Source organism: Glandiceps talaboti, chromosome 18 (genome assembly GCF_964340395.1).
Source record: "Glandiceps talaboti chromosome 18, keGlaTala1.1, whole genome shotgun sequence".
Classification (NCBI taxonomy): Eukaryota; Metazoa; Hemichordata; class Enteropneusta; family Spengelidae; genus Glandiceps; species Glandiceps talaboti.
The window spans coordinates 5,235,946-5,252,973 of record NC_135566.1 but is presented as its reverse complement, the minus strand read 5'-3'; the positions used below and the strand labels follow the sequence as shown (position 1 = coordinate 5,252,973).

The window sequence follows — 17,028 nt, the reverse complement described above, 5'->3', positions numbered from 1 at the left end:
GATAGATTATTCTTATATCTCTATGTAACTGTTGCTTCTTCAGCACAATTTTGCTGTAAATCTATTGACTGTTAAAACCATTTCTCTTTGAAACTTTTAAACCAGTTACGACTATTTTACAAAATGTAACAGAATACAGAAGGAATTTGCACCATGTGAATATAAAACCCGCAGAGAAAATACCAAATCAGCATTTTCTCTCTCAAACAAATTTAGTATGTTTCCACTGGGATATTTGCAAGGCAGTATCAGGTCGTGACCTTTTATCAGGAGGTCATGACCTTTTATACCATTGATATCTTTACAGCCATCTGTACACAGTCAGTTGATGCCTGGTATGTTACTAGTGTGTAATCAGATGAAGGTGATTAATCAAGTTGGTGATAATTCAAGATCACAAAGACATGTATACCTCACATCAACTAATAAAAGTCGGGTAAGAAATTATTACACATGAACCACAGATTACTGGCACTGTTGCATGCACATACTAGTGGTATTTGCATTACTGAAAAGATTATTGCATACCTGCATGCAAATGAGGACACGATTGTTCAATGTACATGAAAGCACACAATTGCACAGTATTATTTTTACAGAAATTTGCTGTTTTGGATAAACATATGTAATAATAACGGAACCCGATTCCGTGTGAGTTCATTTCCTGGTCTTCCTCAATATCAAGGTTGCCAAACCATAGTAAATTCATATGTAAATTATCTTTCTGCTGTTATTTCCTCAGTAGTAGCAAGGTCACGACAAGAATTTTTTTTTTTTTCAATTGACAGTTGTACAGTAATAACCATGTACACAACGCATACAAAGATGAATTTATCATTGGTGTCTTACAATCATGGAGTAACTCTGAAGCCATCAGAAGACTACTCGATGTGTCAATCATTGGTGGTTACTATGGCTACCCACCACTAACATCAAGTCTAGAGGAGTTTCAAACACAATTTTCAGCAGATGGTGTATTCAAAGTACGTAATATTTTACTTTTTGGTGTTAGCATTTTTTTGAATGTATCCAATTTTAATAGCACGAAAATGATCATGACTAAGTTTTGCATCCAGGAAAAGTGTATCGTATAATGTACGTGTGTGTAACATTTAAAATTCCTGTAAAGGTTTATGTTTTGGGGTTGTTTTTTTTTATAAAAGTTTTGGAAAAAATCTGTTGTCGTTTAATTCCAGTTATTACCAATGGAAGGATTAAAGTCTGAGTTAGACCATTTACAGTATAGAGAACACAAGAGAGTGGTTATACAGGGACACGTAGCAGCTATCAAGATTGTTCACCGTTCAAAACATACAGGTTTGTTGTCACAAATCATTAATATCAGCCTAGTTTTAAAAGCTATCGGTAGGTGTGAAAAATAGTTGTCTGGCCATGATATAGAAAAAAAATTATGATGTAAGATCTGAGCTATGGGAATCGTAGATGCAAAGAAATCTAGTAATATATATCAGTGAATTATATTCTTGCTTCAACTAAAACTATATAGTATATCTGCTGTCAAGACCATTATCTTTCAATTTCTGTTACAATTTTTATAACAGGACATAATATGAAACTTATTTTCCTAAATATCTGTTAGATTCATCAGTGAATGCTGCAACACAACAGCTGGGTGATTCACAAGCTCAGTCAAAGTCAGACACAACGCTTGTTGGTGGTATCTCTTCTCCAGTACAAACAAGAGCTTCAAGAAAACAAGAACAGACAAAATACACCGTAGAGAAAGTTCTCAGGTACAGCATAATTTAGTGTTATTTTATTCTGATAGTTTTCCTGTAAGGGTAGCTTATTTATTTATATATTTCTCATCACCTAATCAATCCTATATTTCTTCAAATCAGCAAAATAATAATAAATTGGTAAATCCTATGAAATTATTAAAAATCTCAACATCATAAATGGTAAGATGATGACCTCAAAATCACAAGGAACCCTGGGGTGTGCATTGTATAAATCAGACCACTATTATGTTTTTATGTGTGCCAGTACTTAGTCGTTTCTTTCATTCACTTTTCAATTCATACTTTTTTGTGATTCACAGGGTTTTAACGTGAAATATGGCTCAGAAGTGGTTAGAAAGTATATGATGTTGTCAACAAAGCTGTGCACTACAGATAAACCATTTCGTGTAATAAAAAATGATAACATGTTTTTCTCATCACCTCTAGGAATAGAAGGGTTAAAGTTATGATAACAGCACCAAAAAAACGTCTACAAGATGGTAGGGAAATGATTGATAAGAAACAGAAAACAGCATCTGATCAAAGTGACAAAGATGTTGAAGGCAGTCAGGTAAAATATATCCATTAATGAAAATATTATGCAAATAAAATCACACGTAAATATTATGAAATTGTAACAATCCTGTAAGATTTTAGTTTGAATAGCTTGTAGTCACTTTATCTACTTTCATAATGAAAACCCAGCCATTCTTAACCATGACACAAAAATGGTTTAGAATGTATGATGATGTCATGGTTTATGTATGATGTCATGGTTTAGAATGTACGATGTCATGGTTTAGAATGTACGATGTCATGGTTTAGAATGTACGATATCATGGTTTAGAATGTACGATGTCATGGCTTAGAATGTACGATGTCATAGTTTAGAATGTACGATGTCATGGTTTAGAATGTATGATGTCATAATTTAGAATGCATAATGTTGTGGTTTAGAATGTATGTCGTGGTTTGGAATGCACGATGTCATGGTTTAGAATGTATGGTCATGGTTTAGAATGCACGATGTCATGGTTTAGAATGTGTGATGTCATGGTTTAGAATGCATGATGTCATGGTTTAGAATGCATGATGTCATGGTTTAGAGTGCACGATGTCATGGTTTAGAATGCACGATGTCATGGTTTAGAATGCATGATGTCATGGTTTAGAATGTATGATGTCATGGTTTAGAATGCACGATGTCATGGTTTAGAATGTATGATGTCATGGTTTAGAATGCATGATGTCATGGTTTAGAATGCATGATGTCATGGTTTAGAATGCATGATGTCATGGTTTAGAATGCATGATGTCATGGTTTAGAATGCATGATGTCATGGTTTAGAGTGCACGATGTCATGGTTTAGAGTGCATGATATCATGGTTTAGAATGTATGATGTCATGGTTTAGAATGCACGATGTCATGGTATAACACTTAAAGTGACTGTGTTGACGATGTAACTCTTAAACTGACAAGCCTTCAGAATTAAAAAGCCCTGATAATGAATGATTACTCAACATTTCCTGCATTTCTATTGAAATTGTAAAATCTGTGTGATATGTATATCTATGTGCATGGTTATACCTATACAGGACATTAATGAATCATCTACAACATTCCGTCCTCAACAAGACCTGTCTTATGATGTAGACCCACAGTGGTGTGTACTAGAACAAAAAATACCAATCATAGGTAGCCATCATATCTGTCAACAAACCCTTCCTAGAATATACTCACAGAAATACAGTGATGTACTGCAGTATTCATTTGGTTTGCAACCATCTGTGGTATCAAACACTATGCTTAAGGAGACACTGGAAGGTATGTATATATTTTTTTAAAGGAAGAATTTGCCTTTTTTAAAACCAGAGTTGTCCAAATTACATGTGAAAACTTGTTACCCAGTGCATTTCAAATCACTATCAATTTAATTTTCATTATCTTGTTTTCAAGGGTCAAAAAATAAATAGTTGCAGGTCAAAGTACTAGATCTAACAGTTCACCATAAAACAACAACAAAGTGCTAGATCTGAAACATTGTTCGATCCCACACGATCTAACCTTTCACAAGAAAAACCTCCACTGCACTGAAATTTATACATCATTGAATTTCTTTCTTTTTGTGTTTCTAGATGTTCCAGTGTCTGAAACGCTACAAGACTATTACCATGTAACGTTAGTAGGACTTAACCGGACAGCAGCGGTAAATACAGTGTTTATACCAGACATTTCAATGACCAGTAACAGAGAATCACTAAATACTGACAAGATGTCTTTCTTGACATTACTAACTGGGACCAAAACTACAGGTATTATGACTTTAATGTTTGTGTCTCTTGTGTGGTTTACTCAGACACTTGTCCTTGTGATCAAAATGAAAGGGTTTATCTTTACACAGCTTACAATATGAAAGGGAGTGTAGCCAGCTGTGAAGTTTGAACTGTTCAAGTTTATGAGACAATTAGCCATGCTATCGTTGCTGTCCGTTTTCAATGAAAGTTCAGCCTTCTTTACTTTAAATCAATCAATCAATCAATCAAATTTGTATAGCGCCAACCTCCAAAGCTTTGTTGAAGCTACTTAATGTTTTCAAATAATTTAGTGTTCATGAGACCACTCTCACTTACACAAGCAAACATTCACCACAATACAGATGTCTCATGTATTTGGTAATAACATGAAGTAATTTTGATTTTATCACATTGAATAACACAGAAAGGGGAATCTCAGTTGAGAGTGACCCACTCAGAGATACTGGTCCACAAACACAGCAACAACAGGCCAATAAGACTGGCAATGCTGCAGTTGTCCATGGAAGAACAGCACCTAATGAAGGAGTTGAACATGACTTAGACAGTCTCAGAGGTGTTCGATTGGTTGCTGTACTGGATTTATATTGCTGTGGAGATGGGCAGACTGAAATAATTCTGAATAGAGCTTATACTGTTTGAAGTGTAGGCTTATCCCCAGGATCAGTTTTCTATACCTCTGAAAAACTGTTTTTCACACATAAATTTTAATCAACTTTGCCTTTACAGGAGATTTTGTCTTAGCTTGCAAATGCTATGAAACAATGTATCAAGATCAGTGAGTGAGTGAGACTGATCACAAGGTTTCATGTGAAGATAGACACAATAAAGATAACGCACAAACATCCCTCACACAGTGTCTACTCTGTATTTTGTTTTACATTTGTATTTGTTTTTAATATCGTTAACTGTTGAATACAATGGAATGAACAACAGTGCTGTAAATAGGCACGAAATGAAAAAGTTCAGTGCAGGCAATGTACATATATATGTATATACATTTGATGATGTCAGTTATTTAAGACATTTCTAAGTTTGAATTTAAAGATACCATTCATATATTTATTTGTAGCTTTAATGACATTCATATGAACACATGTAACATAAACCATTTTTAGAAATATTACCAATATTCATACTCCTTATGAGACTATTTCAAAATACTCAGAGTTTTGAAAACTGTCATCAGACAAATCTTGACGATACATTATGTATTATATTGAATTCTATGCTTGTCATTCACCTATGTAACCTATCAGTGCCAACTCTGTCCTGATAAGTCAAAGTGAATGAAACCAGCACATTTTATCTCATTAAACACCCAAGTTTTTATTGAACAATGAATTCACAAACTTTACCTTTAAATGGAAAATTAAGACAACATAGAATCATTTGTTACCTGCTGATGTGGTATCTTCTTTAGACATTTTATATTGACTATTAAATGTATGGTTTATGTTGTTCAAGTGTATAACTAGTTATTACCACAAAGGATTTTTGAAATACGTAATATTTCAACTTTTGCTGTACAGCAACTAGAGGTTTTTTTGTATTTAAATATGACAGTGTTGTCATTGTAAAAAATTATAGAATGCATTTATTTGTGAATAAAATTATGTTTCTCCTATAGAGCAGATACAATGTCTGTCATACTATAGAGTAATTATTTATGTTTTGTTGTTATTCCGAGACAAAGTTTGAACAATATCGAATCTCACTCCCTCTTTTTAATTACCTTTGTATGTAATGGAGTTACACAGCAGTGCCATAAACAAGCTGATATATCTGTGTCTGTCTGTATGCATGTATGTGTGTATGCCTGTGTATGTGTGTGTATGTATGTATGTCTGTCTATGTATGTGTGTGTGTGTGTGTGTATGTATGTATGTAGGCATGCATGCATGCACTGATTGATGGTTGTACATACATACATTTGTACCTATGTGTATATAGCTCTGCATGGTTTCAAATTCACTTATTAGAGAAATGAGAAGACAGGAGAATTCTCAGTACCTGCAATAGCTTTTTACCTCATCCTTGAGGGTCAAAATAGGACAAGAAGGTTGGCTTATTCTCATGTGTGCTTATAGCAATGCGCATGGAGCAGAAGCTATAGTGTTGACCAAGAAACTGAATGTTCATTATTTCTATAATGCATCAAGATGGTAATATTCTATTTAAGGTACGGAAATCATGTATAGTATAGCATGTTTTATGTTTATCAGCAGGAGAAAGAAACATGGAGGACAAAGGGTTATGAATGCTATATTTGGAGTTGGGTACAGAGATGGGATTTATATAGTCTTTTGCAAAATATAGTTTGTAATCTCTTCTGAGAATAGCTTTTAAAGTGCAATATTCCCATTCATCCAGTGTCATGGTTCTATATGAAATGCTGAAGTTTTACTAAATTACAGATTGATAAATAGAAGTTGAATATTAAACAGTCATTATCGGTAGTTAGGTAAAAACAAGTTCAATATTAAATAGTCATTTGCTTATTGTTAATTAGGCAGAAATGTTGCATATTCAAGTAGAAATTTGCATACTGGTGGTTTGGTAGAAACGTTACATGCATATAGTCATTCGCATATTGGTAGTTTGGCATACATGTTACACGTACATATTGAAGTTATTTGCATAAGTTGGGTATTTGTATATAACCGGATATGACCCTGTTATGAACAGTTGAACCATATTCAACAAAGGTTTTTAAGGAATTTAATAGGCATTTTAATGAAAATATGATGGACAGGAGTCGGTCATGAAACAGTAATTTGCATACATTAAGTTATATTCATATGCAACTTTGTGTTGTGACAGTATATAATTGAAGCAAGTAAACGGCAATGGCATTGGTGGGTTTGAGGTGAAGGATGTTAATCAGCAGATTTGAATGATACAGAGTACTTGTCGGGATAAATTCTCACCTTTTTAATTAGTCATTAATCTAAAATACAAGATAAGACGACGTTTAATTTGCTTATCTACCACGGTGACTATCTTTACTGTCAGCTCAGACAACTAACATTGTGGTCTGAGCCGTCAGTTAGATCAGAGGCTTGGCGTAGACGGTGAATCTTATCTCTCACCCTAGAGTGATCTCCCCACGTTGAAGGTTTACATGTATGTAGGTTGTAATCACTCAACATTCCAAAACTACTGTGGAAATTTAAACTATATAAGTGTACATCTGAATTCAATACTTAATACACTGATTAAAACGCTATTTGAGCAACGTGTAACCTCCAATTAGATGTTCCGATGCTCCAATTTTTTCTTGGTTAGTTATATTGGCAGGTTTCAAATGACAGTGCAACATATTTCATGTACTTTTAACGTTTCCCTTCAAACCCGACTAGATAGTATGGTTGTTGTTTGTCTGCTTCTTGTGGGTGTTTGCTAGACACAATACGTGACAGAGTTCAAAATGATAATATTCCAATCATGATTAGTGCGTGGCGGTGCCTCTTCCTTTATTTGTAGACGAAAATAAGTTCTTTCAAAAAGATGACAAATTTAAGTAAATCTTTTCCTTAGAAACAATTCCGCTATTTTGATAATAACTCAATAACTATCGTTCGAATGGTTTCTAACCACAGATCTGATACATATAAGGTAATTTAAGGTAATTTCCAAACACGTAATTCAATTAGTTAAGTATTTTCTCAAAAGTATTTTCTCAATTTAAAAATGTTCTTAATTTCTGAAAATTTAGACAATGAAAACGCCTACTCGAATATTTCACGCCCCCAAAGAACGCCTGTGAGTGAATCACTATTGATGTCGTTTCCAGATAACGACTTGCAGAAGTATTTGTCCATGAGATGCGATGTACACGATTAAAATTAGGTTTCTCGTACGACCTTTGTGTTACTACAAATATATCTATAATTGCGTGCACCATTCCCAATCAATCTAAGCTTAATTATTAATTTGGAAACCCAGGGCAAAGTGTCGCGTATTACTCCTCTTCGCATTTATTCTCTTTAAGGACGTACGGTTCTGGTGTCACGGTTGTAAGCGTAGCAGTACCCGTGAAAAAAAACAACCATCTATATACCGAAATCAAAGCGTACGATATGTTAAAATTGGCCGTATTTCTGTGTCTCATCGCTGCCTCGGTGCATGCCAGTGGCGGTAAGTGTCCAATTGCGTTTTGTTTCAAATAAATTGATAGATGTGGTAAGATCGAGTATAATCGCCATGTCTGACATGTTAAAGTCATTTTGCCAATCTTCAAGCTGATCATTTCGACTCTCAGTACGAAGTTCGTGGTACAGGCATAATATCGTCAATATGAAGCGTAATAAAACAAATGAATAATGTTTGATTTATATATTTATGACCATTTACTTTAAATTATTTTACAGGTCACTGGGAGTACAGCGGCGAAACAGGTGAGAAGCGTTGATTTATATATGTTCCCACATCTGACAGTTAACCCCAAATCTGACAAAATAAGTCAAGGTTGTCTAATTTATCATTACACCTAAATCGCATAAAAAGTCCTAAATCGTGCAGTGACTAGAAGTCGACAGAAATCATACAATGTCTCAAATTTTGTCTACAACGTGTAAAAAGACTGATAAGTTAGATTTAACATTAACTCCTTATCTGTGCAAGTTAATGTTAGAGAAGAAGGAATTCAACAGATACAGATGAGGAAAGCATGGCATAGAATGATAACCGGTTTTGTAGTTTGAGCTTCGATAGTAAACTTTACAAGTTTTTCTAATGTTGGAATTTTCTCGTTCAAATATCCCTGTCATAGAGCGATCAATAAGTGGCTCCTCTTGTCTAAAAATATACTTACACGATGTCAAAAATAAGTCAAAAGTGACATTTCTAGAGGACAGGTGTTAATAATAGTACTTTAATCTCATTGATGACAAAAAGTAAATATTGGTAAAGGTCAATCGGGGTCAGACTGTGACCACAAAGGCTAAGATAGTCCGATACACGTTTTATCCGTTTTCTTAACCTTATTTCGAATATTAAAAAAAACCCTATTATTTTCGTAAAAGTAAGGATGAAAATAATCGATATTAAACCAAATGTGCTGTCTATGTTAACTATCGTAGAGCATAATTGTGAAAATGCAGAGACAAAACATTGTGATTCTTTACTATACCCCTCAAAAACAAAATGTCAAAGCAAACATACATTTATTGTCAGTAAATCATGAGTTCGTATTTCTAATCCGTGCGCGCATTGACGTGTTTCTCTTTGGCGCTTTACTTAATATGACGTTATTGTTGTTGTTGTTGTTGTTGTTGTTGTTGTTGTTGTTGTTGTTGTTTTTGTTGTTTTTGTATTAGTATAGTTTGTAGAAAATGATACTTTTACTGTCCTTGTGTTATAAGTACTTTTCGCAATGTACTACTACTCGTCTAGCTACTCATATTGACAAGGCCCCTTACGTCACTCGTATTTTCTTGACTGAACGAAGACAAATATTGGGGGATAACATCCAAGTATTTCTTTTGTATACATATTTGTATTGTATCTGTTCTTATATTTAATTAATTCATTCATAAAATCTACATATATCAACTGACAAGAATTTGCTCCCAATTTGATAAATTTGAAATCTTTAGTACTGCGTTTCGATTCTGTACAGATAAGAGAATGTATGTTGTATATTATATTAAATAAACTATAATTCAACTTTGATAAATTTAATAACTCATTCCACAAATACATGAACTACGTTCAATAATGACGCCCTCGTAATACAATTGACCTCAACAACATTGAGTAGAATTATTTTAGAATTTTTGGGGGATTTTTTCCTGACTATGAAACCATATGGATGAGAATTTATTTTGAATGTTTTGAATTACTAAAACAACTTTACAGTATTTTTCTATTTAAAAAAAATGTGAAACAAAGTAGACTAAGTTCATGTTTATTACTCGATGAATAACAAAAAAATAATATGTAAAAAGTTCAAATTGAACAGTGCGATACTTGAAATGGGAATCATTGTCAGATAGGCGACTAAATGCCAGGTTGATACTACTGTTCCAAATTGTAAATGAGAAGACAACAATCACTAGAGACACTGATCTCCTAGCACCGGGTAGAAAAGGGTTTCAAGCACCTTGAGTTTAAACACCAAGTGTATCAACACAGTTTCTTTCCTAAAACCATTAGGGACTGGAACTCACTAAACCATAATATGAAAGCCAGTCAGGACACTGATACTTTCAAGGCTAAACTCCCTAAGCATTACTACTAGGTTTTTGTGTGCATCCCTCCCCCAGCTGTGATATCCATAAGGAGATTAGCTGGTATTAAGATAGCTAGATAGCTACGTACACACACGCACGCACGCACGCACGCACGCACGCACGCACGCACGCACACACACACACACACACACACACACACACACACACACACACACACACACACACACACACACACACACACACACACACACACACATACATACATACATACATATATACCAGGTGATAAGTTGAAATAAACGTACCTTTGTTTTCTCACCAGGCCCAGAACATTGGGCAGAAATGTACGAAGATTGCGGTGGTGAGAGCCAATCACCTATAGATATCAAAAAGAAAGATGCCGTCAAGAAAACTATGGGTCCTTTTGTTTGGATTGGCATGAAAAATCAACTCTTAAACGAGGCAAGACCATCTCAAATGAATATCATCAACAATGGACATAGTGGTAAGTGTAATCGTTGTATGATGTCATCCGTGACAATACTGGTGAGTAAAGTCTTTGTATGACGTCATACATGGCAATAATGGTGTGTGTGATCGTTGGATGACGTCAAACATGGCAATAATGGCGAGTATTGTTGCCTGACGTCACCCATGGCAATACCGCCGAGTGCAGTCGTTGTATGACATCATACAAATATCTGACACTAAAAAAGGTTAATTTTTAACTTATTTGAATTGGTTCTTGCAAGGTCAAAATGAATTGTTAGACTTTGAGACTTAAGAACGAATGAGCTGCAACTAAAGGCTTGGCCATTATATTTAGGCAATATCTATGTGCCAAATAAACGCTAAATTACACCATTACATTACACAACATAACATAAACAATTGTACGATAAATGTTTACTCATTTGTCATTTACCTCTATGGTTGAAACACTCAGTTGTAAGAATTCGAAATACTCTCCCGATATAAAGAGAATGAGGTTGATAAAGTACTGGTCGGTACAGATCTAACTGACAGTTTGTTTAAGATGATACAAATAGAGAGATGTCGTGACTTATCGTATAGTATGCTAGTACTACGCTACGCTTGTGTCGTTTATTGATTGTGATTTGTAAGACTTTTAGTGTGATTGTGGATTTGTAAGAATCAATGTGAGTTTGATTTTGTTTCATGCCTTCGTTTATATATAGTCGATATTATTGCTGTCCGATATATGTAGGATTTGGAGTATGTATCCCCCTCTTGGTTCAAGTGTCAAACACGTAGATTAAACTATAATTCTAGTATAATAATTTATTCTTGAGGCCTGAAAACTTTCTTCTTAGCACAGTCGATGGCAGATGACTGCAGATTTGAGTTCTGTCAATGGCAAATAGTGGTAGAAGTATAGACAACTATCGGTGAAGGAGGACTACAATGTCTCACTCGCTTAATATGAAGCATATTATAAGTTACTGCGCAGACTCATAACTCAGCCCTTTATTTTGTGTCTGTGGTAGTTTTGTGTTTGAAATATCGCCGCCTTTTGTTTTTGACATGTTCTGTCTCTGTGTTTACACACAGTTCAAGTCAATCTCCAGGGTGACTACTACGTATCTGGTGGCGGACTCCCAAGTGCTTACAAGGCAGCCCAGTTTCATTATCATTGGGGTAACGATAGTATGAGAGGGTCTGAACATATGTTGAATGGTAAGCGGTATCCGGCTGAGGTAAGTTTAAATGACCACTGGCAGAAACGAAAAGACTTTTCAATAAAATTTCTTAATTATCACATGATTACATATTATTTATAATTATCACCACTAAGTAATCACACTGTAGGCTAAACCTCTAGAGTTTAACTGAAAACAACAACAACAACAACAACAACAACAACAACAACAACAACAATTAAATTCAGTCTTTAAAAACTCAAAAACGTTACGAGAGTAAGCAGAGTTATAGTCCTAAGGATGTTGAAAAGAAATAATGACCATTAAAATAAAAACAACTGATGACATCATTCTGTTAGTGAATCTGGTTAAAATGAGCGTGATTGAGTGTTCTGATTCACGTTAGTCTGTAAGGTACGCCGTGACGGAGCGCCCTCACACATCGGTCAGCTCCGTCAACCAGGCCAGCCGGTGAGGGCGGAGCACTGAGCACGACGTATTTTACAGTCTGTATTCCAATCCTACATCAGATTTAGATTGCTTAGATCTAAGACATCAGCAGACTGAAATACGAGCGAGTGCATGTTTAGACAACTTGTGATTGGATTGTTTTTTCACGTGTAAGATGTATTACGAGATTATGCATACAAATATAATAGTGAAATCAATACCAAAATCGTCTAGTATTTCTACATAGCGTAGTAAAGCAGATTACACATCAAAACCAGCTAGAAATAAGGACAACAATTGTAATAATTGTACGTAGTTTTGAGCACCGTTCACCATAATTTCTCATATTCTTTTCAGATGCATTTAGTGACGTACGATTTTATCCAATTCGAAACTATTGGAGAGGCAGCGACACAGCCTGGTGGATTGGCTGTGTTTGGCTCATTTGTTGAGGTGAGGATATAGTTTATAGTAGAATTATACTATCCAAAATCTGCAATTTTGATTTCTGTGTTACAAAAGTTGACGGTGAGGCAAATTTTATCCCTAAAGAATGGAGGCAACAGAAAGGGCTATGTCACGATCGTTGCCAAGGGGATGTGTGTCGTTGACAGTAGTGTCGGAAAGTTGATATCCCAACAATGGGAAACGCATATGGAAGCTTTTACTGATACATTTTGTATGGTTGACTAAATGACAATCATAATGATAATGTACGAATTGCATCTAAATATTAGGGAGTATATAAAATTATATTGAAACCTCCCATCCCACCCCACCCCCAACACATACAAACAGGGACATTAACATAGTCAACGGTGTTCCGCACGCACTTTTGGTTCTCCACTTGTTAAAGTCAATTTACAACAAAATAATCATTGTGAACCACGACAAGTATATGTTTTACGTTTGCTCCGTGACAGTGGGGTAAGCAATACAATCTAAATTCCCTTTGTTATTCAAACTAACCTACTCTCTCCCATAAGTACGAATGTGACATTGCATAAATTGTAAATATCTGTACACGTTGGAGAGAGACTTCGTTTCTATCGTCTATGGTTTAAACTAATAATTTGAACACTTCCCTTGTTTCACGAGTACATTATTTACACGATTGTATCACTTTGTGATATTGCACTGCCACTGGTTCGGTGTAATATCTAGACATTGCACTGGACAGCACCGTAACGAGGGGAATGCTCTACACTAGAATGATTATGTTTTGTATATCAGACAAAATGCGAGTGCGATACAGATTTTGAAAAATGTACCATACTTGGCAACACTATATAATTGCACTGATTGTTCGTGAAATGACGTAGAATTAATGTTCAATTAGTAAAGACCCTCGCTAACGATCGGACTTACTTACAGAGAAGCTATATTAAAATTGGCAAAGTTTGGTTAGTGAACTCACATAGGGTGTTGAGGCACGCAGAGTCGATTTCGGGTCTTGTGGACGAAACAAATTTAGGAGGTGTAAACATTTATAGAGGTCACGAGAATTTTACTCAGTTTTACTCACCAGTCTGTTCTCGAAATTGTGAAGAAGCCAAACTAGATTTACTATCTCTACAAACGGCGAAACGCCCTTCAACTATGATAATACTTGTAGAAAGACAGGGGAAGGTACAGTGCAAACACGCGACACGTGCTTTCATTAAAACCAAAACTCTCAATAACAAAATTTACAGAACCATGTCTTCCTCAAGTGCCATGTGGTTAAAATGAATTGGCCAATCATTGGCCTGTTCTCAATGACTTGCTACTTTGTGTACACATCCTCAAACCTGATTGGCCAATTTGTGACCACACACAGGTGTGTATAGTCTGTCATTCAAAAGTGTAATCTTCCTTTCTCAATACTCACAGTTGTGTGAAAATTAAGCTTTTTTTATCGTGTTATTCAGTTTTTTATCGATATTTTGCCGAGAAATGTTATCTTTAATCAAAAGTTTTTAAGCAACTGTCATGTGATTGCTGTGAACGTGGTGTAAGCTGCGAACTCGAGTCGGGCTATAGTGTAGATCCTGGACCAACCTCGTTCTCCGCTGCTACGTACTCGGTTAGAGCTGTATAACACTCCTCTCATTAATAACCATTACTTATATCATTCGATAGTCACTTACTAAGTATTGGTATATTACATATCCAATGGACTTAGTTTTGTTTATCTCCATTTGGTTTTAGGTTGGCAAGAAAGAAAATGATAATTATAATGAACTCTTTGATGGGGTCGATGAGGTGGAGTTCAAAGGTGAGTTATAGAATGATACAGGGCGCCGCCACAGTCAGATGCTGCTTACACTTCACATTTTGTTTCTGTCACAGTACCAGTATGTTTTATACATACAACGAAAAGACAATTTGGAAAACGATGGCGTATGAGATAATAACAATTGATGTGAACCGTTTTTCAAAGCCTTCCTACCATGACTGAAATCTAAATACGTGTAATTTAAATCTCACCATGGAAATAATCACAAAATATAACTAGACAACACACATGGTTTTGATTGTTGCTTTTTTTAAGGATTCAATACATTGTATGAATGTTTTGATAGAAGGTTCCCATCAACCTTGTATATTTCTGATAATATCGATGTGGTCATTCGCTTTATGTAATTTTATTATTCTTCATGGTAACTATAATTTACACAACCTTTACTCGTATCATATCGACACTTGCACCTGAAAGGGCCACAAAACTATGTAAAATACACTCTCAGTAAAAACCCAAACATCACGAAATTTAGACATCGCTCAATTGTTTTCACTGTGAAACATAGCGAATGTTGAGATGAACAAATGGAGTTCTCGCTATTTGTCTCGTTTGATGAATAAATAATCCTTATGTCGTTTTATTTTGTTACCAATATGTTTCTTATTACCTAACAGATGAAACCTACGACTTCGAGGAATCTTTTCCTATTTTCCCACTGATGTCTAACAACCACAGAACTTACTTCCGATATGATGGTTCTTTGACAACGCCAGGGTGTTACGAGAGTGTCTTGTGGACAGTATTTGAAGAGCCTGTGAAAGTATCTAAGAAACAGGTAAGTAAAAGAACGCCCCCCCCCCCCTCTCCCCTCCCGGGAGTTCACTTGTTCACAAGCGGTTTACAGACGGGGACATGTTTTTGCTTGTCACATGTGTTCAATCAGCGTGATACATTACAGCAAATTTCACCCAACCTCGCCTCAAATAGTGTCTGTCTTAAATGTATTTTTTTATTCTGGTTCATACAATAGTAAGGACAATAGTTCAGACATGCTCAAAATACAACATTGTTGTACCACTGAATCCATTGAAGTATGGGAAATGCATACACGTTTACCTCCTATGTAGTCTATTGCTGTAAATGGGCCAAGTATTAACAGTGTATCACAGTTTGTTTGTTTTTGCATTTGTAATGTGTTGGTTTGTCTGAAGTGTTGTCTTTATCGCTATCAACCAAAATAAAAATACATTTATGGCACACATTGTTTGATGAAATCATGTGTAATGAATGAATTATTCAAATTCGGCTTGGCTCGTCTATGTATTAGTCTCACTATCAATATAGCCGTGGTCCGTCACATACCTATTCATGTTATTCATTTGAACAAAAGTATTTGCGTATTCATAGCTTGCAAAGTTCGAAAGAAGCCAGTAGAAATGTCATTATAAAGTGAATTAAAGTGAAGTCACCATCAAAAACATTTCTGATAAAATCTAATTTTTTGAACTGTCTGACAAGCTAGGATTTATATTTTCTATAAAACATCACGCTAATCTTGAATATAATCATAAACATACCATGTTTAAAAAAATTAATTTGCAGATGAACTACTTCAGAGACGTGTTAAAAAACACGGTGGAGGAATACAACGCTGCCAAGGAAGCAGGACTGGTTACCGGGGACAACCATGAGGGCGCTGCTCCAGAAACTTCACCAGAACATGGTGAGGTTGAACATGGAGATGTTGGACATGATGTTGGACATGATGATGGACATGATGATGGACATGACCAGATGCCGGTAGAACATGAGGAACATGGCGAACATGCTCCGGCAGAACATGATGGTAAACACGGCGAGGGTGAACACGGTGCAGCAGAGCAACACGGCGGTCACGGAAAGGATACACATCACTTCAAGAGAAGTGCTGAAGCAAATAATACCGCAGCGCCTCAGGCTGCAGATCACGGCGGACACGTGAAAGGTACCGAGGTCCCCGTGCCTGTCACAGTAGGCCATGATATGCATAAGAAACCACTAGTCAATAATTACAGACCAGTGCAACCATTGAATGGTCGGAAAGTTTACATTAACGATGTACCAAAACCAAAAAAGGCAGCTACTGTAGATTCGGATGACAGTAACGCGAATTCGCTAACTTCATCACTAGTTGTTGCCATGGTAACAACTGTAATTGCTCTTTTTATGAGTTGAATCCAATGTTAAGAATGGTTGTATGCACTAGTCTAGATCTCAATGCGGTGTTATTGGACATTGAAAGTAGATAACGAAATCTACTTTTAATATTGAAGAAATATTCAACCAAGAACAAAAAAATTGATCATACACGGATGTAAATTTAATAGAATGTTTTTTGTATGCCCATTTTATATGTCAAGCATAAAATTCTTCAACAACTTCACTATAACAGTGGGGGTTG

General features: G+C 35.5%; 2 protein-coding genes across 2 annotated transcripts; both read left to right on the top strand.

Moving 5' to 3' along the window:
- The first annotated feature begins 358 nt into the window (after positions 1 to 358).
- On the top strand, positions 359 to 4,698 carry LOC144449283 (RPA-related protein RADX-like). The gene is made up of 8 exons (XM_078139798.1): positions 359 to 436; positions 789 to 983; positions 1,197 to 1,317; positions 1,601 to 1,754; positions 2,190 to 2,313; positions 3,340 to 3,568; positions 3,880 to 4,056; positions 4,463 to 4,698. Exons 1-8 carry the CDS (start codon positions 359 to 361, stop codon positions 4,696 to 4,698), a joined length of 1,314 nt encoding a protein of 437 aa, XP_077995924.1.
- A 3,440-nt stretch (positions 4,699 to 8,138) lies between these two features.
- Positions 8,139 to 16,802, top strand: LOC144449282 (carbonic anhydrase 7-like). The gene is made up of 8 exons (XM_078139797.1): positions 8,139 to 8,196; positions 8,430 to 8,456; positions 10,576 to 10,758; positions 11,826 to 11,971; positions 12,722 to 12,817; positions 14,555 to 14,621; positions 15,263 to 15,423; positions 16,191 to 16,802. The coding sequence occupies exons 1-8, from the start codon at positions 8,139 to 8,141 to the stop codon at positions 16,800 to 16,802; spliced, it is 1,350 nt and encodes a 449-aa protein (XP_077995923.1).
- Positions 16,803 to 17,028: the final 226 nt, after the last annotated feature.

Coding starts and splice junctions, on each gene's coding strand:
- LOC144449283 (XM_078139798.1), top strand. CDS start 359: ATGAAGGTGATTAATCAAGTTGGTGATAATTCAAGATCACAAAGACAT. Junction 437..788: donor CATCAACTAATAAAAGTCGG/GTAAGAAATTAT, acceptor TTCAATTGACAG/TTGTACAGTAATAACCATGT. Junction 1,755..2,189: donor ACCGTAGAGAAAGTTCTCAG/GTACAGCATAAT, acceptor CATCACCTCTAG/GAATAGAAGGGTTAAAGTTA.
- LOC144449282 (XM_078139797.1), top strand. CDS start 8,139: ATGTTAAAATTGGCCGTATTTCTGTGTCTCATCGCTGCCTCGGTGCAT. Junction 14,622..15,262: donor CGATGAGGTGGAGTTCAAAG/GTGAGTTATAGA, acceptor ATTACCTAACAG/ATGAAACCTACGACTTCGAG. Junction 15,424..16,190: donor TGAAAGTATCTAAGAAACAG/GTAAGTAAAAGA, acceptor ATTAATTTGCAG/ATGAACTACTTCAGAGACGT.